This window comes from Nilaparvata lugens, chromosome X (assembly GCF_014356525.2).
Source record: "Nilaparvata lugens isolate BPH chromosome X, ASM1435652v1, whole genome shotgun sequence".
NCBI lineage: Eukaryota > Metazoa > Arthropoda > Insecta > Hemiptera > Delphacidae > Nilaparvata > Nilaparvata lugens.
In genome coordinates this window covers 25,952,437-25,974,490 of record NC_052518.1, presented here as the reverse complement: position 1 = coordinate 25,974,490, position 22,054 = coordinate 25,952,437, and the positions used below count along the sequence as shown (strand labels likewise).

The 22,054-nt window shown below is 34.5% G+C and overlaps 1 protein-coding gene across 2 annotated transcripts; it reads right to left on the bottom strand.

Moving 5' to 3' along the window:
• Nucleotides 1-6,494: 6,494 nt before the first annotated feature.
• On the bottom strand, nt 6,495-17,189 carry LOC111043547 (YY1-associated factor 2). Of its 2 annotated transcripts, none has more exons than XM_022328527.2 (4): nt 16,851-17,189; nt 14,272-14,397; nt 12,047-12,205; nt 6,495-9,595 (listed from the first exon to the last, which is right to left on the bottom strand). In XM_022328527.2, the coding sequence occupies exons 1-4, from the start codon at nt 16,874-16,876 to the stop codon at nt 9,385-9,387; spliced, it is 522 nt and encodes a 173-aa protein (XP_022184219.1). In that variant the 5' UTR covers nt 16,877-17,189; the 3' UTR covers nt 6,495-9,384. The 2 variants fall into 2 exon arrangements, with proteins under 2 accessions (XP_022184219.1, XP_022184220.1); XM_022328528.2 differs by having other exon boundaries at nt 14,272-14,394; nt 16,851-17,188.
• Between the last annotated feature and the right edge of the window lie 4,865 nt (nt 17,190-22,054).

Genomic DNA, 22,054 nt, shown 5'->3' with positions numbered 1-22,054 from the left:
TATATGTAACTTTGTCCCAAAATCTGCCAGAGGAATATTTGAGGATGAGTTTGACTCGAATGTGGGTAATGAAGGTAACATACATAGAATTCAAGGTGGAATCTGAAACACCAAGAATATTTTAAAGCTTTTCATTGAGTAAGCTATACTGGTCGTCGAGTGGTCATCGTTCCACAGGAGTACCAAGCGCCTGTTACTCAACTTGTTTAAGTGACTACATTTCTTTTGCATGAATACTGTCAAGTTGTGGTGCAACAGTACTCACTGATAAAGTTCCAACAAAAATGAAATACGTTCTAGTTTACTTTCTTTGAATGTAATTATGACTAATGAGAAAAATATAGGCACTTGTTAAAAACTGTTAATTTTATTTAGATTGATAAATAAATTTGAGAAGTGCTATCTTAAAAGCAATTCCAAGTGTTTTACAGAAATTCAATTTCTCTTCACTTATAGAAATATATTGATTCTTTTAATCATGATTTACGGGGGTTAATGAGTTTGAAAAATCATGGATTACTTCCGGCAGATTTGACAAGTCCACGCCTACTAACACTAGTTACTAGGAAAGGCGCTTATTAAGTGACACTTATAGCACGTTTCACATGAAACACGAGCCTCACATTCATTTTTATTTACAAAGCAACAGAATATAAACACTAGGTAGAAGCATTTTCAAACTAGGTGACAGCAGGATTTAAATATTAAAAAGACGATTACAAAAATTATGATAGAAAATACATCATTAGATTTAAGCCAATTTTGTTGCAGTTTGTGTCAAAACGAAAGTTATCGTTCAAAGTTTCATTTATTCTGAGGGAAGAGAAACAATTTAGAAAAAGTATACATGGATTCAAGATACAGATAGCAGCACTGAGTCTAAACGAATTAAAAATAATACATTTTCAAACAAGACAGTTGAACAATATTAGAATGTTTAAATTGATCAACTTCTTGATTAAGTGCGGTTTCCTCGTTTAAAACTTATGCGATTTTAATAAAAATGCGAAAGTGTCTCAAGTTGCACCAAATCAAATTATTTCAAATCAATTAATAGTGATAGCTATATAATTTTATGATATTGAATATTGACAATGTTGTACAAATACTTTATAGAATTAAATAGGAATACCTATTTCAGACTTGCAATAAAAACTTACTACAAAACCATCAATTCTACCCCTTTCACAATACTGGACTGGACAAGTGCATCTAAAAAGTTGGATAAAAGTAAGGCAAGTAGCTTTCACTGTAATAAATTCTATTGTCTTAAAAAATATTCAATTACACGTGATTTTATAGTTTTCATTTTTCATCGGGTGGGAACTCATGCAACCAGCGCATAAAAACCCTTTCACTACTTATACCCAAAAAATAATTCAACTTATTCACATGATAAATTAAACCTGAAACCGTTCAATTTCTGTTTAAAATTCAACAGTTACCAGACTGTGAAGGATTGCTTCTCAGATAATCACTATGCTTACAAAGGCCAATTTACTGACTCCGACTGCAAATATAATCTCTGGAATGCATTATTTAAAAAAATTTAGATACACTTTCAACTCTGATTTCGTATCTATGGTACCGATAATATCAGTTTTAAAAAAATATTATTACATCTTTCCAACAAAAATATTTGTTCACAGTGATCTAGTCAAACAAAGTTACTAATATTTGTACTAAACGAACTGAATTTGAATTTTGATTGCCAGTTGAAGAACCTGGGATTAATTTGGGGCCGGTTTCCAAGCTCAGGATAGCAAAATTCTAGAATTTAAACAGCTGGAGTCAGAAAATTGGCTTTCCAAAACGGGGCGTAGTCGTAGTTTTTATGATAATCTTTATTTTCTCATTTCTATAATTGGAAACGTTTTTCTTTGACGAAATGAAACGTTCTTAAATAATTCAAAATAGCTGAAACTTTACACTATTTTCGCTTTATTTTATTTTGTGTCCAATTTTTTAGTTTTTCGAAATTTAATTTAAACGTGGACTGCGACTGCGTCACGTTTCGGAATCCAATTTTCTGACTCCAGCTGTTTAAAGTATAGAACTTGGCTAAATCCCGAGCTCGGAAACCGGCCCGAAATAATTTCACAAGATGAATAAACTGAGCAGCGCTTGCCTGAATTCAGAACAGCCTTATTCGAATCAAAAAGATTTTGGCGTGCACTTCGATTCGTGCTCTTTTCAATGCTAGCTTATATTCCCAGTCTCAGGCAATAACTTGCCTCACTACTGAGCTAAATATGAGAGTCCAGCCCTCTAACAACATTAAAGAAACAGCTTATTTAGCAATGTAACCAATTTTTGATACATCGTTACGGTAATCTCTAATTACTCAAATTTCTATAAATTGTTTTGTATAATGTAATTTTCAGCAAAAGGCTTGGATTGTAGTACGTATAATAAAATCGTGTTATTCTTAATACAAAATTATGATTAATGTCAATATTAATGCTGAAAATGACAGACAACTAACCATATGTACAGAGAACAGAAAAATAAATGTTTTGATATGAATCAGATTTTGAAATCTGAAACCTTATTCTAAAATGTTTCATACAACATTTCATGAGGAATAGAAATTAATAGATCAAAACGGACAGAATATCATGCGATATAAGCTTAAATAAGAATTCGTGAATCATATACATGGCTTAATATTAAGTGACTATAGATATTAGGGGTTACAGTTGTTGTAGTACTTTTTTTTATAATGGAAACATAAATTGAAATTGTCAACCACTTTTATTGTTATATAATACTATGTAAGCAGAACCTGGTTTCATGGCTTCACCAGCCACATCTTCAGCTGTTTGCAACTTACTATGTACACAAGAGAAAATCTTAAAATTACTAATCTTAAATTATTTAATTCGTTACAAAAAATGTCTTACCTTGTATAGGCAGTAAGTTGTGAACAAACAGCTGAAGATGTGACTGGTGAAGCCACGAAACCAGGTTCTGTTTATCTAGTATTATAATAAAAGTGGTTGACAATTTCAATTTGTGTTTTCACTCAGATATTAGGTGATTGAATTATTGTTCAAAACAGAAATTCAAGCAGGGTGGATCGATTATAATCACATATACAGTATTTCATGCAACAGGCTCAAATTAATAACATCTAACCCCATCTGAAAACTAACCCCATGAATAAGTGTTTATACATCATTGAGACACTACGATAGTAACTAATCTTATGGAAGTAAACTTTTCAAACTAATTAGGCCATGGTATTAATTTACAACAGCTTTATTACAGAGAAGAGTTTTCAAGACTCGTTTTCTTACCCAGTATACCACAGAATTCTAATTATACCAAAGATATAACCAATTCTTCTCTATTTCTATCAAATTTTGGGAGAGAAACAGTTTTGAGCTTCAAGCCTGTTGTTCAAAAGAACTCCAATGCAGCTACGTCAAGCCTTGCAAGTCGGTAGTGGAGATAGAAAACGCTTTACTTTGAACGACTTTGAAAACGATTACGGAATACTTTGAACGACTTGAGAATAGGAACACAGAATATTCTAACGTTGAGAGGTAAACTGGTGGAGCTGACAGATATGATGAGAGATAGAAGGCTGACAGTGCTGGGATTGAGCGATACAAAGTGGAGAGAACAAGGAGAGAGAAAATTGAGGGGTGGTGGGAAAGTATTCTGGAGTGGAAATGGAAGAGGCAGAAGGAATGGAGTTGCAGTAATGGTTGAGAAGAGTATATTTAGATGATGTCCAATATCTGATGATGTATCGGAAAGAGCAATAATCAAGTTTAAAACAAAAAGGTTGGAAATACTACAAATATATACTCCACTAATAGGATGCACCAACGAGGAAAAAGAGATTTGAAGCAGAGTTGGGAAGTCGTCTGCACAAAGTCGGTGTAGTGATGAGATACTTTAATGCACATGTGGACAGTAGCAGGATAGGTTATAGGGCATTTCAGTTATAGTACAAGGAATGAGGATGGAGAAAGACTGCTGATTTATGTCAAAGGAACGGCATGAGAGTTGCAAACACTTCGTACAAGAAAAGAGAGCCATATGATAACTGGGTATAGCTAGGATGGAAGAGATAAATAATAAAAAGTGAATTATAAATAAATAGCTAGGATGGAAAAAGAGTGTAGTCGGCTATTTCCTAGTGGACTGGGACTGGAGGAAAAACTAACAAATGTTAAAGTATGAGTATGGATGGCGACCACCGATTGCTTGTGGCACAGTGCAAATGCTACGAAATGGAAAGGCTGCAACAACAGAAAAGAGCTGAAGAGTACAGACGGCTGATAGCAATAGAAATGCCCAGGAGAAAATGGAGTGGAGAAGTGGATGCAATTCAAACGAGTTTTGGTACACACAGCAGAGAAAGTAAGTATATGGCAGGACATCCGGAAAAAATAAAGATAAGGAAACGGTATGGTGGAATGCACTTACAATTGAGGCTGTCAAAAATAAGAACAGAGCCTGAAGAAAACGGTGGAAAATTTCGAAATGCCGTAGTTCGAAAATACAAGGTGAACTTTAAAGCTGATTTGTGAGAAAGTTGATATTTTGACATAGGTAGTTCTTGCACCTTTTGAACCCTTTTCTGCGTTCTCTAGGCTTTCTCAAGAACTAATTGACAGATCATGTTCAAATTTAGTACAGAAGTTCAGCAAGGGTCTAGAAATTTTGTCTTGAGAGGATTTCGGAATTACGCCAAAGATACGCCCAAGATATGCGGTATAACAGCGTTTTCCAAGCGTTCCCCAGCCTTTTTTAGAGGTTTTCTTTTCTCAAGTTTTTCAATACATTTTTCTATATATCTCAAGCAAATTAATACTTGAGAGGACTAGACATGGATGATTCTCAAGTTCTCAACATCATTCCTGTTGAAATACATCATTCCTAATTTGAAATACAATAATTATCATAATATATCAACCAAGTCTCTAATTAAGAAATTACTGAATATTTGACAGAACGTAGTGAGTCTTTGTTTCAACTCGGATTTTCTTTTGTCTCTATGTATGTAGCGCATTTACGGTCAAATGCGTAGATAGAATTATATGAGATTTGGCATGAATATTCCTTTTTTAACCGTGCGTCGATGTATACACAAGGTTATTTGAAATTTTGAATTTTAAGGATAGTATGATAAAAAAGGAATTCCTCCATACTACGATATCACAATATATTATCATCTACTCTGAAGATAGGATTAATCAGACTATAGAATTATTCATAATCAATCAGCTGACAAGTGGATTATTCATTGCATGTATTACACAGATGTCTGGAGAAGCCGTTTCTATATTATGGTTTCAATATTTTGTTTTGCAGTCATGGTATTATTATGCGTGCCCATCATTATCAATCAATATTCTCACATTTTAAAAAACAAATTTGATGGGTGATTAAAAATAATTAAAAGAACTAAATTATTAGTCCAGGCAATGAATGCTTAAAAAAGAGTATAGAGGGAAAAGTTTGGAAGACAATTTTTGACCCCGCAGTTCTGTTAAGGGTAGACCCCGCAGTTCTGTTAAGGGTAGTGAGGAGGTAAACAATCAAAAGTCCCCACCCCTACCCCCTGTGCTAAGGGGGTGGGGGTGTTTCAAAGGTACCATTTTTTGGTTTCTCGCATATAACTCGAAAATAATGCATTTTACAGACATGACTATTCTATAAGAAATAAAAGCTTACATAATTTCCTACAATATTGATCTAAAACATTTTCTATATCTCTTTCACTTTACGAGATATCCGCTGTAAAAGATGTGACATTTTTGAAAAAACACATTTTCCTTCATTCTTTTGTTATTTTTGCTCTTATAACTTTTTGAATATCGATGGGCCCTGAAACATCAAAAAATTGGATTGAAAGCTGTTATTTTAGCAATTTTACGAGCGAGCGTATATCTCGAAAACTGTCGGAGATATCACAAATCAGCACAGAACAAATATTGTACAGAATTTATCAAGCTTCATTTCTGAATAGTTAGTCATGTCTGTTGAACGCATTTTTCTTAAGATATGAGCGTGTAAGCAAAACATTGAAAAATGCAACTTTTAAACGACCCTCATCCCTTTAGCACAAGGGGTAGGGATGGGGTCTTTTGAAATGTTCACCCCCTAACTGTTTCCAACAAAGCTGCGAAGTCAAAAATTGTGTTCAAAACATGCTCTCCAATCCTTTGTCAATTTGTCTATTTTTGCATAACTGAAGATTTCACACTCAACACTGAAGCTGCTGCAACAGTCGTGGGGATGTACGTAGACTTGTGAAATTATACATTAAATTGAAGAGAATTTGATGCTCTATAAGCTCATGATCAGCATGGATTTTTCCCAGCATGCTGAAGATATTATAATATTTTTGACTGAAAAACATAATTTTCGAATATTTGAGCAATGTTTTCATCAGATGGAAAGATTATCACGTAACTGGATGAATTATCATATGGAATACTAATTCAAACATGAACTGAGTTCGTTAACATTTCAAACAGGTGACATCAGATACTCGTGGATGAGAAAACTGCGTGAGGTCTACTGTTCACAGAGCTACTAGTTATTAATTCTTATAAAAATGAATATTTTTGCAACCGTGCGTTACATAATTCAAAGAAAACTGGTGATTGAATCGAGCCTGAAAGTCTCTATTCACTTTTTGGTGGGAAAAAGCAAGCTCAAATGAAAATTGCTGCTGATCTTACTTCTGGTATGATCTCTTATGATTTAGCTGGGGGTCCAGGGAGCGGAGCCCCCTGTATAGACGGATAATAGGGGAGTAGGCGATATAAATGCAGATTAAGAACATAGGGTGGAAAGACACGTAGAGACAGAATTAGGAATGAGATTAGAAGAGAACTGAAAATGGAAAGCATAAGGGGGGAAAGATAGAAAGCATGAGACGCTTGTGAAGAGAATGGGAGAGGATCGGCCGCCAAAGAAAATGGAAGAGATGATGATTGAAGGAAGGAGACCAAGAGGACGATGGAAAGTCACCGTGGTCAACGAAGTGGAGAAGAGAGGATACAGATGGCGACAGGTTGAGGACGAGCCATTGTGGGAAGACCGAGGAAGGTGGAGAGACATTGTTCTTACCCAGACCCGGCACTAGCTGGAACGGTACACGGATATGTATGTATGTGTATTTTAATATTGTTATGCGAAGCTTCCTCTGATAGAATAATTAGATGAAAGGAGCATGGATTAAGAAAGCGAAGGAAGTAGAGAAGGAAAAATAATATAAAAATGCTCGTTTGTTTTGAAGGTATACCGGGTAGGATAAAATCTCAAATTAAAATGATGATTTAACCAGAAGTTATTGAAAAGGTCATACTGGCATAGATGTCAGATTATAATCACAGTAAAGATTTCTAGAATACGATTCAATAAAGAGGTGATTTCTAAATTAATATCAATAGGTTGTAACATACCAGGAAAGAGAAATGATGAAAAATTGAAATTTCCCTAACTTACTCACAACTCAATTCAATTCAATTTATTTCACCTCAATCAGTATATGCTAACAGTAGAAGATAGCAACGGAAATGAAATTAGATTTATCAATTGAATTGAAACCCACAGTTGATCCAAGCCAAAATAATGCTGAATCTAAGAAACTTGATTTTACCATAGAAAATGAGATTACAGTAATCGATATTATATTGTTATAATACCCTTGTTATGACAAAAGGATAGATACAAATAACGCTATCCCAATATGATTACCATTATAGACATATAATTTATATACGAGTAACTCCAACCCATATCGAGTCATTATTATGTCGATAATAGTAATTATTATCGACTACAAACTATTGTAGTCTTAGACACACTCAAAATTAAAACAAATAAAGAACCTAGGACTAATTCATTCCAAATGTTTTTAACTTAATTTTCCTGGACAAATAATTCACATCCAAACTGAATAGAAACTAATAATTCATCCATTTATATTGTGGTCTTAAAATTCCCAACACACAAATTCAACCTAAATTGAAAATACTCGACTCACATTATTAACTAATCGTTAAAAGTAATAGCTATTTTAGTCGTGGACAGCAGTATTTTGACATTCACAAACCTATTGGCATTGGTCAATATTAACACTCTCCCCAATAAGTGAGAAGCTTCTTGACATTCATTTCTATCATGAATAGAAACAATTTAAAAAATCTGTAATAACAAGATTATTCTCATATATCAACCAATTGTCAATCATTTATATCACAATAACAAAGTTAATAACTTTGTTATTATGATAAGACTGTTGTCAGATTAGTGATTATTTTATTCAGAATTGATTCTGTTTATTTTTTATTTATAGATGGATGAGACATTTTGATCTGCCTTTATGATCACAACTGCTATTTTACTAATTCTTATTGTTAATAATTTTCATCATTTTTCAAGCATGTGTTTTGTTTCACAAGCATTCGCAATTTGTCTGCTTCATGATTGAAAATGAACTCACAGCTAGCGCACAAGTTCGCTTAGTTGGTTGTGAGAACTTATTAATCCATTATTACTTTTAAATGTACTTAATTTATTTATTGTGAAATTATTTTATTTTTGCGAATAAAGTATTATTACTGTCTCGCCGTAATATTGAGATCCATAACTTATTCTAAAATTGCCATTTAAAATTAATATTGTTCAATTATTATTGGATCAATAATAATCATTCTCAAGTGCAAATTGACTGATAACTTTGTGAATAAGCAAGTTTCTCAACATGGACAAACCGAAATAAATGTCTATGTTTGGTTGAAATGTAAAATAGCATAGAAGTGGGGGAGAGGTCGATAACTGCAAGAAAAACATTGAATAGCTGCTATCCGGCGATCCATTAATACCACTGTCCACGACTATAATGATAACGAAGCAATACAAAAATATCTCATCATTTTTGTAAAACAATTTTCTACGTAGAAATTAATTTCTAGCTAACATGTTTGGAATGATATTTCTCAATGTACACTGTCAAATGTGAGTAACAAACCAGTTGTAATTTTGCAGTCGAAAAGTAATGTAATGGTAACTTATATATATCTCAAATATTTGAATATCAGTTCAACGGATGCACTGCATATTGAATTATTGTGAACTTTTAATGTTTTCAATGTGAACTTTCTCAGAAAATGCAATAAGTCACACTTGAAAACGTTATTAAAGACAAATTATAGAATTATTTTATGTTGATGGTTTGTGGTGTAAATTATCCCCGTCTAGGGGAATTATAAAGAAAATCGTTCTCTAGTTGAGGATAGATCGAGGGAACAATTTACAAAATAGCAAAATAATGTGATGTGATGAGTTTTCATATTTACATACTGTGGACCTGGAGTGTGACACTGAAAAACACTAGACGTTGCCGAAAGCGAATTACGAACTTCTTGAGTCTGTACCAAGGTCATTACTTCTTGCATCAGTACTTGATTCAGAGTGGCTTCCATTTTCCGATGACGTAGTACTAGATTGGTCGGAGAGTGTCTTTTTTGCTTTGGGCTTGTATTCCGTGATAACTACAGTCACATTATTCACGGTCACTTCTCGAGTTTGAGCAGAGCTTCTATCTACATTTTTCAGTCTTGGGCTGTAAAATACAAAAAAAAAACAATTATTCCTCTCAACATATTATCGAAATCGCACTTTACTTCATGCCGTACCACAAAATAATAAAATATTTATTTTTCTACAACTGCGCGTAAAGAAAGAATTCACATACTCAATTCTCCTCGTAAAACAGCTTATTTCTGAGGAGAATTTACTTTTTCGCTCGCTAACCATCCGCGCATGCGCAATAGATTTTCTTTACGCTCGCTGATCATTCGCGCATGCGCAGAAGAGTTTCTTTACGCTCGCTAATCAGCTGATATTAAGCAGCTCGCCAATAAGTCAGATCTTGACCTAAAAAGTCGGTAATTGTAACTCCGCCGATATAAGTAATTTAAGAGATTTGGACAGTTGTAGAAAAAAATGTGTTATGTAATTCGCGCGTAATGCTTCTTCATAGCTCTTGCAAAATTATCACGCTCTGCTTCGCGTCGCGTGATAACTGTTTTGCGCGAGCGATAAAGTCGCGCATTACGCTCTTAATACATAAATAGCTATTTTCACGGTTTTCACTTTGGGTGTCGGTATTACACCATAACTTGAATTTGTTGTGTACGAACAATGTGACTACTTATACGAGTATTTCAACTTTATATAGAGTGCAGTGCACCTAGTGAATCAGGCGATTTGCAAAACTGCAAATAGATAGTCTATTGTTATTTTTTTCGTTAGGGCTACTCTTGAATAGAAAGAGAAAATAAAAATTCAAGTAGGCTATCTTTTTTTAAAATTGTTAAAATTAATAAAAAACAAATTGTTAAAATTACTTAAAACAATTTTTAAAAGAGGGTACTTGAATTATATTTTTTATTTCTATAGTTTAATGTTGTTTAGTGGTAGGGGAACGCGACTACTGCTATTTCGTAGCGCCTGCCTCACCATCCAGGTATTAAGCACCAGAAAATCCACAGAGAGTACACGTGAAGTCTCTTCTCAGTGTCAAATCACAGTCTCATCAAGGGCTATTTTAGGACTTTTTTTTTGAGAACAAAACTTAATGTTCAGTTACAGTGAATACTCTGCTCTATATTAACATAAGATAGAAAAAACTTTCTTCAACCTCAATTAGCTATGTTGGCTGTGTTCAACCAAAACATGTTTTTTCATACAATATTTGTGTATTCTATGTGGATTTTATGGTGCTTAATACCTGGATGGTGAGGCAGGCGCTACGAAATAGCAGTAGTCGCGTTCCCCAATCACCTGATTCTCTGCCACAATCGTAACACATCGAATTAGCTAAAAACTCGAAAATATGAAAAGAGACAAGTGTTCTTACTATTAAAATTGATGATTCCACATGAGTATTAGAATTAAAATTGTGAATATACTCATAATTAATCATTCGTAATTGACCTTAAAAATTTATTATAATCTTTACTTCTTTTCTTCAAGGAGCAAAGTTGTTATTTCGTAGAGACTAAGCATCACCCACCGCTTTGCCATTGGTATTTGTTCCCAGATGAATTTATTTCATCACGGAGTTTTGTATCACAGGTTGTATGTTTCAAGTGTATTGTATAGACTTAATAAATAAATTAATAGATGAATTTAAGAAGTTCTAAGCCTCTCAAAACGAGGTATGTAGGTAGAACACAGAAGATTGAACACTAGTAGGCTATAGGTATAAGGTTTGTTCTGATACAAGTAATTATACATATTTCAACTAGTAACTATCGATACTTTTGTTGCAATACCGATACTTACACGAATTAAAATTATTAGTATCGCTAGAAGAAATACTTTGATACTTACCAGATATCGAATCATACCTGATATTACTTAATCAAATAAACATAAAAATTATGAAATGAGAAGGCTAGTTAGTTCCTAAACTAACCGGCTAAACAGTAAACAGTCTGAGCGCATGTCGTTGTTCAGTTCAGAGCGCATGCGCTGCCCGAAAAACGAAGCTTAGGGCCAAACCATATTAGGCGTTTTTCAGGCGTTTTCAGACGGAGTTTTTGGAATCGGCAAAGCAGGAAAAACGCTTAATATGGTGTGGCCCTAGGGCCAAGCCACATAAAACGTTTTTAAGGCGTTTTTGCACTTGTGGCGGACGAGTCGGCAAGGCAAGAAGCTCTCCGATTGGCTGATTCACGAACGTCAACTCTTTCTGCCCTGCCGACTCGTCTGCCACCAGTGCAAAAACGCTTCATTTGACTAGGCCCCTAAGGATACGTTGAAAAACAGAGCATTGGATACGCTAAACTTTATTATCTTGTAATTCAAACAAATCACAGCTGAGTTTTTCTTCATAATAAATGGATATATTTGAAATTGGGCCATTCATTTATGTACATGCTGCCCATGTTTATGTTCTGTATATGCTTATCAAGCCAGTTATAAAAGACAGGATTTTGCTGTTTTCTTGGCTTTCTCCCTTCAACATATGTCTAACAGTAAATAATACTTTTTAGATGAAACTTACGTGAACCAGGATTTTTTTCCAGACCTGTGATTACTGTGATTTGACTGCTTCTTCTCCGATTTGTCTTTGTGTCCCTCCTTTTTGTAGGTTTTGTTAGGAATCGGAGAGTATTGCTGAGCAACCTGCTGTGCAACCAACTGCGGGTTGATGCGTGGTTTTCTGTTTTCAAACAACAACAAATTTCATTCAATTAATTATTATAGTATTATAAGGTAAAAAATTAAGTGTTATCATTAACAGATTAAGTGAACGACGAGTAACATTACGTCAAATAGATGTTCAGACAACATTTGAACAAATTTCGGATGAAAACTTTCCCAATATGCAGATGTTGCAGTAACAAAATAAATAATCTCACAAGATTAATTATTTTGAATAATTCAAAAATAATATTAGCTAAATCCAAGACGAACCACTTATTTTGAGTATACCTGTATCAAGTTGGGATAAAAAAGGTTTTGATCCATATCCATAATAGATTTACGTGGCACGTGAAAGCGTGAATACTAGAACAGTTATTTCGTGCTGATAGTATGTGAGAACATTATTAGTAACGAGAAGAAAGCCCAACAGCCAGCTATGATACAGTATTTTTCCCACAATCAGTATCCGATCAATATTAGTTGTTTTGTAAATCACCTACTAGAGACTAGACGCTAAATATTATTGTACAATATACAGAGGTAAATAAAAAGTATACACTGTTCGACAGTGAATACCTTGGTAACGCATGGAAGTTGTTACAGTTTGCATGTTGAATACTCATGCCACACTATCTGTTCATGAGATATCGGACTACAATATCAAAAGTAAGGCCCAATCCACACAGAGCAGGCTTCGGGCAGACGTGGCCGGGCATGGCACGGGTGTGCCATATGCAATGCACGCCAGATGGGCGAGATAGGCAAGATATTAGAACAAATGAGTGCAACGTTGCCAAATAAGAGTTGATCAACGTTGTCCACAGCTGATTATAAATGAGAATCAATTAATATTTTTATAATACACCTCACCTAACGAATTGGCAACGCTTATGAGCGCGGGGAGGCAAGGGGGAACTCATCTGTTCCGATTTCCATCGGACTATTTTACTATGGTAGATTCATATGGCTTTTTATTGGAGAGGACTCCCTTGCCGTAATATCACTCCTCGCCTGAATATATAATTTGAGTCGGCAATGGGTGTTACAACAGTCATACTTAAGCCGGGACATATAATTTAACTTGTCCATCCGATAACACGGGAGTGACCTGGCTAAAAACTCGTGTTCATACTGTATTTGGGTCTGATCCCGGGACCTCTAAGCTGCTACGCAAGCACTATACCCTCTAGACCACGAATCACTCCACAACACATAGCCCACTGAACTTGAGTAAGTCAATACTCACACTAGCGCCACTCAAATCACCAAGTCACTCCATACCTACATTAGTGTGACAAAATTCTCAATTCCAAATTCAAAAACGATTGGAACATTATTAATATATTATGCAATACAATAATATATTACTCGCATATTGCCATTTAAAAGCTAAAATCTAACCCAAACCCCTTCCCTAAGCTAACTTCAACTTTTATCTAGCTGCTCCCTAACACTAATCATAATCCCAACCTCAACTAAAATGATGATCCCTGTTTAGATTTTTAGACGTTCGTGCAATCCACATTCAGTTATTGGATACTGAAAACTGAGTTTTTTGGCGACTCGACTGCTGATCGTCAAGAGCCTTAGGTATCTTGTATCTTCAATAAAGTAAGGTTAGGATTTAGAGTGAAGTAGGATGGATATAAACGATAACACGCTCAAAAAATTTTATAAAAGTAGGAAGATTTCCCATTTTATACCATTGTAAGTTATGAAAATTAGCCTTATTTTAATTGGTAATAATAAAATTTTGAATAAGTCAAGTCGAAAGTTCCGGAAGACCGGTACAATTTGAGTTGCACTAGTGTGAGTAGCCTGATAGAACAAAAAAAAAAAAACAGTTCGAAAGGTGGGATGAAATTATTTTGTTTCAATGTGGCCAGTTAAAAAAACAATTATATTATCCGCCGTAAAATGATGTCATCTAACAAAAGCAATGGCTGTGATTTCAGTGATTTCATTGTACAGTGGTCGGATTGAATTGGATGTTTGCTTATGAAAATCCTCAATATTAAGATCTCAAATAATTTATAGAATTATATAAAGTCAATATTACAAGTGAAATACAATTAGTATTACCTGGTAGATGTTCCTTTGCGTACGTCACACATCAGACACTTGAATGCTTCAGCAGTATTTCTGTAAGTACACACACTGCAATCCCAATAATTTTCTTCGAGTACTTTGGCCTGGCGTTTAGTCCTTCTAGAACGAATCCAAATCATCATGGCAGCAAACATGAACAGGTATATTATCCAATACATCATTAATGTTTTACAGATATCAAACAAGTAACCTGAATATCAAATACCAGATGACTCTGTTGCATCTATTCCGCCGGTACAGTTCGGGCCTAAACTGAGCATGCGCGACTCTGCATACGGAATCAAGTACATAATTGTTTCAGAAGTAACTTATGCCTGTGCGATTCAGTTATTTAAAAGGCCTATCCACACACCTAAACTAATCGGCTAATGATGCAAATCTGGGCTAGGCAGAAGTTAGTTAAAATTTGGTTTAGGGAAAGGTAAAATTTTAGCTTTTAAATGGAAAAATGCTAACATTTTTCAGAATAATTGTTTGATAATTTTATAATTTCGAATCAGGAATTTTGTCATTGTAGTTGACAAAACGACCACTAGAGCGCTGAAGGCCTATGTATCCCCATTCGAATTTGAAGCATTTCGTCTAGAGAAGAAGATGGATAGAATATTGTGATAGTGATTCAGATTTGGGAAGCAGAATCCAAAAAATCTGGAATCACAACTTCAATATGTCTTCTTAATTCCTATTTTTTCTGGCTCTAAATTTTGTAAAATTACGCAAACATTTCGCAATGGTGATTCCAGTAATATTTTTTTTGTTTTTCTATCCAGTTTTTCAACCATCAAATTAAAAATTCTTGGTTTTTGTTGTTCTTTAATGAAAATGGACTAAATTTCAGAAAAAGTTAAATCATAACCCTAGTGAGATTGAGGTTATAGAGTGTAAATGATAGGACTTCTCTGATAAGACCGCCTTCTATATTAGATAGATTTGATTCACGTTATTCCGGCACCTATATCTGATGTAATATTAATTACTGATTCTTGTTAATAATGCTATATTTATCAACTCGAATATACTCTATTTATCAAGAATATATATTTTCTCAAGATTAAATAATAACTTCATATACTCTATTCGTCAAGAAAATGTATTTTCTCAATATTAAAAAGACTTAATAACTTCATAATTAAGATGAAATATTTTGGTAGTTAATCATGTTTCTTCATAGTCAACAAATGAGTTGGCAACAGTGTGGAAGTAGAAAAGGTTCTGCTTTGTCTAATGACAGACCAAGATAGCAAACCAATATTTATCAGGTGCTACCTTCATAAGATGAATCTCACTATGACTATCTGACGATCTAAGCAGTCAGAAGCGATGACCGCATGACTTATTCAGTGAGGTCCACGTTATAATGGAAGCATTTGATCAACATTGATGTTGCTATCCTTTATCATTTGACAAAGCAGATAGCGCTATCCCTTTCTAGCTCCACAACGTTGCCAGATTGTTTTTCAACAATTCAGAAAGCCGGTGGTACTATCCTTTTCTAGGTCCACAACAATGACAATTATATTTTTGACGGTGTACAAATATAATTAATTAATGCAGAGAATTGGCATCGCTATTCTTCTATCTTTATCCACAGCCATTATAAAGTGGACTACACTATATAGAAGCTATAGCAGCTGTAGTCCGTTACAATGGCAGTGGAGAAAGAAAGGAGAACTGGTGCCTTCTGTAGAGGATAACTGTTCATTCTTGTTAAAAATAATCATTTATATTTTATTTGTTGAAGAAAATAATTATATTTTCTAATGATTAAATAATGAATTTTCATAATGGAGATATTTATTAATTATATTTATACATTGTTATCTGACAACGTTGCAGAGCTAGAAAAGGATATCGCTATCTGCTTTGTCGAATGATAGACTAGGATAACAACACCATTGTTAATCGAATACTGGTACTGCCATTATAACGAGGACTTTACTATATACCCGCCTAGTCGATGATTGGGGATTGGAGCTCAAGATAACAGAAAATAAACATGAACTCAATATGTATAATAACTACACTCTTGACAAATTACCTCAGATTGTCTAAAAAACAGTAGCATAATGAATCTTTGGATTTTACTTGAAAGACGGACTATTATTATTATTATTGTGAGACACATTATTACGTGTGATCGAATGTAGTATGTGAAGAAATACCGTATGTTGGACATAGAAGCAACTTTAAATTCAAATTTAGTAATACTTGACATCATAAGGACTAGATTGATGTTATAAATTGCCCCAACTCTTATAAAAATGTATGTTTAATTCAGATAATGTCGTATACGTGTACATGACATTTTCAAACTAACCTCATCTTTAAAAATGAAAAACTAACAGAAAAAGTGTTTTCAAAGCATCGAAAAGATACGCTGTATATAGTATAGATTTCAAATTCAAGAACTAATCAACCAAATTTAGTGATTCCATTCAATATAATAATAGAAACCATTATTCTTGTGTGGGTCTACTTGGATGCAATCCTTATCTAAACGGAGGAAAAACTAATGAAATATAAGTAACATTATAGCATAGATTGAAAATTACCTGTTCGGACTTTTCTTCTGATCCATCTTCTGTAACAAAATACTATTCTCAAGAGGTATTAAACCTCTGATAACTATGTTAAACCATCGTAGTCTAACTCCATGACTCTGGATGTAATGTTCTGGCCATACAAGATAACAAGTATTTCGATAATTAATGACACAAACTCAACTCATTCATCCCTGATATGGAGTAATAATTACACCAAGAATCAATCCGCATGTAATTTGGTACATTTATGATATAATTCACTCAATGTGTACATAGTAAGTCACACAGAATTCACACGACACAACTCCAAGCCAAACAGGCAACAAACAGCCAACGAGCCAACCAGAATCCAATTCCGAATCCGAAACAGTAGCGTAGCTGAACTTCATCTGCAGAGCTACCAACTGCCAGTTTGACATCTCTGATAATAATGGATTAATTATAATTCTGTGAACAACTTCGATTCCTGAGAATCTTATATGATTTTCAGCAAGCATGTATTTCATGAAAGTTTTGAAATTACTCAGAATTCATGAGTTATCTAATTTTATATTTTACAGGGTTGCTGATTTCACAGAGTACATAGAGCAAGTCATATCCTCCAAGAAACGACCAAGTTTGAATCCCATCCATCACAGGGAAATGTACCACAAAATCCATACAGAATGGAAAATTTCTATCTCACAGGGCCGATTCCACAATTAAATTATTCTGAGTTTTATAGTCGGTTGAACCAACAAAATACTATCAAAATCGAATTTCCCCACACCCGTGAACGGGTTTGAGCAGTCAAACTTGATTTTTCAAAATTTACTCAACGTTTTTGTAAACGGTAAACTCTATTGTGGGATGCACAATATAATAATAATAATTATAAATTATTATATAAATTATTTATCCACACATTGTAAGATGGCGCCTGATAGAAACGTTTCGAATCGTTTTCGCACATAAATTTAGGTTATGGCTTGTTTCAAGCACGATAAATTGAAATAAGCAAAATTATAACTTTACATGATTTTCGAAGTAGTTCACAATTTCATCAATAATATAATATTTGGAATACTATATTTATATAATGTTTTATACCTACCTTTTACTGGATGAATTAATTACGGTAGCCTACTCTATCATGATATAGGCCTAGTACCTACCTAAGTTAGATCACTGAGGAAAAAATGTATTCCTTTTTTTCTGTGTCTGCAAATTATAATAATTGGGCCTATAAGTTAACCTCTCCAACTCCAAATCTTCAATAATAGGCTATTATTTTAAAAGAGAATTGAATTTACCGCAAAATTAAGCTGATACTGAATCACTCTCAAAGCACTACGAAATCAGATAAATTGAATCAATTTCAATTGATAAATTATATCCAATAATATTCGTAATATTATACTGTTTAACAATAAATCACTCACTATTCTGTGATTGAAAAAATCAATCTGTGATTGCGATCACAATCGCTTATCAATTGCATGAGGCGAAAAACAGCTGATGAGCTGATAACAGCAGGAAAGACCGAAGAAGCAGCTAAATCATTTCATTGCTACTCCAGGTGGCATGTAATCAAGGTAGTGTCTTGATGTAGACATCACAGACATCAAAAACACACAGACATCGTAGTGCAGCGTGTAGAAACCTGCAATGTGTAGAAACCTTAGACCAGTTAGAGAATAGACATGCTGAGAAGTCTAGCCTCTGAAGCCAATATCTACTGCCATATCGCCCCATCGTGACGTCATCATCGGATAGAAAACTTTCAGATTGTGTCTATTTCAGATGGAAGTGAATTATCATTTATGAAAATGTTAAATTCCCCCTGCGCTCCCGCTGAAATGGACACAATCTGCTATGGAAAACAATGTAAACAAACTCTACAGAAAAGTTTTCTATCCGATGCTAATGTGTAGAAACCTTAGACCAGTTAGAGAATAGACATGCTGGGAAGTCTAGCCTCTGAAGCCAATATCTACTGCCATATCGCCCCATCGTGACGTCATCATCGGATAGAAAACTTTCAGATTGTGTCTATTTCAGATGGAAGTGAATTATCATTTATGAAAATGTTAAATTCCCCCTGCGCTCCCGCTGAAATGGACACAATCTGCTATGGAAAACAATGTAAACAAACTCTACAGAAAAGTTTTCTATCCGATGCTGACGTCACGATGGTGGCAGTAGATGTTGGCTTCATCGACCTTCCGTATGAATATACAATGGGGCGTGTCTATTCTATAACTGGTCTAAGGTAGAAATACAGAAAAGTATAGCGTAGGCCTATTACAGAAGTCGAGTTTGGAATGTCTAGCTGAAATTGGAATGCAGGCAACATGGCCAGCTTGATTTGTTTTGTAATTCTCGATTGAAGATATTTATATTGTATAATGAAACATTGTTCAAATCGATGATTGATAAGTTTATTGAGATTGAAAAAAAACCATTTATTTGTGGATTTGCTCTTGATTCTTCTTTATTTTGAAATTTTCCATACATTACTATCAAGTTCACTTAACCGGCAAATTCAAATATCTTCAATCTTCATTTGTAGGACCATTAACCAGCCAGATGAGCTGGGTAGGTCATCACGTCAATATACAATTTCACACAAAAGTTTTTGACAACACTGTCACGTCAAAAAATAAAGCATAATGGCATAGATGGCTAAACTCGGTGATGGCCGCTAAATGTCAACTATAGACTCCTGAAAAAATTCACTCAAGGAGTAGTATGGTCTGGCACACAGCCAGGACTTGAGTCTCCTCTTAAACTCACTGTCACTCAAATGACGCACAGATGGAGGTAGCATATTAAACATTTTAATAGCGATATTCGGATAACAGTTTTGAGCTTTACTTAGCCTACATCGAGGAACATCGACTTCGAGGGAATTCGAAGCGAGTAGGCACTCTACTGCAACCCCCTCAAATTCACTGTCAGATTGGTATTCCTAATACCAACCAGGGAAGCAAAGATAAGCTGGATAAAAACTGTGAGAATCCCGAGTCTGGCGAAGAGTGGCCTACAGTGCTTCAGATGACCACTGGATGACAATATCCGAACTGCCTTCTTCTGCAGCAGAAGAATACTCTCACAGTGTGAAGAGTGTCCCCACAGCAGTATTCCATAGATAATGTGGCTATGGAACAGTGAATAATAGGCCATAATCAAATGTTCCTCAATCAGCAAGCACCTCAGTCTTCTCAATAGGTAGATCACACGAGACAATCTTCTGCATATACAGCATCCACATGAACACTCCATGTTAACTTTGGATCGATGTTAAATCCCAGAAGCTTCACCGGTTCATTCAATGAATGATTGAAGTGGTTTCTCAGAGTGCACATGATATCCTGTGTCTTGCCGACGTTGAGCAACAGCTTGTTCTCCTGAAACCAGAGTTCTGCACCAGCAAAGGACTCCTCCAACTCAAGGGTGGCAGCTGTAGGCGAGGATCCTCTCCCAACAAGGGTTGTGTCGTCCGCAAACAGCAGCTCACTACCACCGACTCTCAAATCGTTCATATGCAGGATGAACAGGACCGTAATACTGTATCCTAACCATGAACTAAAGAAAACTATATGCTTTACTAACTATTATAATAGTATTAAAAATTAATGAAGAACAGGGATATTTACTTGTTTTAGCTTTTGATTTTATTAAAATAACCAACTTCATGAATGTTATTTCTAGGCTACTTGATTAATCCATCGAATTATCATAGACTACTGGTACAGTAATGAGATTTGTTGTTGGCAGTCAACAATGAATATAAGCAAGTTTATTGAAAACTTGAAGAATAGAAGATTTTCCTTCATTAAAATTACTTGATACGGTAATCTTGTTAGTAAGTGTTCAATTTTTTAAGCTATTTTCTATGGAATATCATGGACTGAGATACGTAGGCTACATGAAATCGCTGAACGAAACTGTTTTCTTGTAAAAAAGTGGCTCGACAGAAATACACTGAGCTTGAATGTTGATGAAACCAATTACATCACTTTCGCATTAAACAGATCTGGTAAACCTGAAGAAAATTTAAAGTTGAAACTCCACATTAACTGCAATCAAAACTCAATCAACTGTAATTATCCTGATATAAAAGAAGTCAGTAGCACTAAATATCTAGGCGTTCTCATCGATGAAAATTTGGAATGGGACATCCACATAAAATTTATCTGCAATAGAATAAGATACCTTTCCTTCAAACTCTATGAAGTGAAAAAAATTCTGAGTCAAAGTCAGCTGAAAATGGTATGCTCTGATTCAATCTAAAATTCAATATGAGATAACCGTGTTGGGCGGCTGTTATAATTCACATTTGGAAGGACTTTTCTTATGGTATGTCAAAAATTAATTAAAACAACTTTAAATTAAACAGCTAATGGAATAGGCGATATAGGCTAATGAAGAGTATACTCAAGTAGGTACAACAATATAATTTTATGGATAAGGATAAATGCTGAAGCTGCTGCGTTTACACCAAGTTGTCAACAAAATTTTTTCCACAAATAGTTTTCTACATAAAGTTGATGTTCTTTTGTAGAGAAATAGAGTAGAAAACTTGTGACAAAAGAAATTGTTGCCAAAGAATTGGCCTAAAAGAGAGTGTATAGTCTGCATGGACTTGTAGAGGTAGAAGATTATGTTTACAACTTTTTGAGCCGGTCCCACAATTGAAAGCCGGTTAAGTTTTAATCGTGATTAATTCCATGATAACCATCAGAGAAGCCGTCTTATCAAAAAGGCCTTCTCTGACTGGTTCTCGTGAAATTAATCATGGTTAAAATTTGACCTGTTTTTGTGCAACCAAGACTATCAGTGTTTCTTAAGCTGGCTTACACTGGAGTCAATAAGAAAAGTCATTAACATTTATGTTAATTACATTTTCTTTTAAATAACAAAGGAGTTTTCTGTTAAAAAAGAGTAATTAACTTTTGTTAAGAGAAATTTTTGTCGATTCAGTCAAGTAAAAACTTTTTGTTGATAACTACTCGTGTTATTAACTCAGGTGTAAATGCAGCTTCATACTGGTTGGGAAACAAAACGTTTTGTTTAAAACAAGGATTTCTACAAGAAATGACAAAATGTTGCTCTGGTTACTAGAAGATAGCAACAAATTGTTGAAAACTCAGTTGACAACTCTGGTGTGAATGCGGCCTAACATTAAACAACTAAATTATTGAGTAATTTGAGTTAATTGAAGAAAAGCT

Coding starts and splice junctions, on each gene's coding strand:
- LOC111043547 (XM_022328527.2), bottom strand. CDS start 16,876: ATGGATCAGAAGAAAAGTCCGAACAG. Junction 14,398..16,850: donor CAGAAGAAAAGTCCGAACAG/GTAATTTTCAAT, acceptor GATTCGTTCTAG/AAGGACTAAACGCCAGGCCA. Junction 9,596..12,046: donor GGAAAAAAATCCTGGTTCAC/GTAAGTTTCATC, acceptor TGTATTTTACAG/CCCAAGACTGAAAAATGTAG.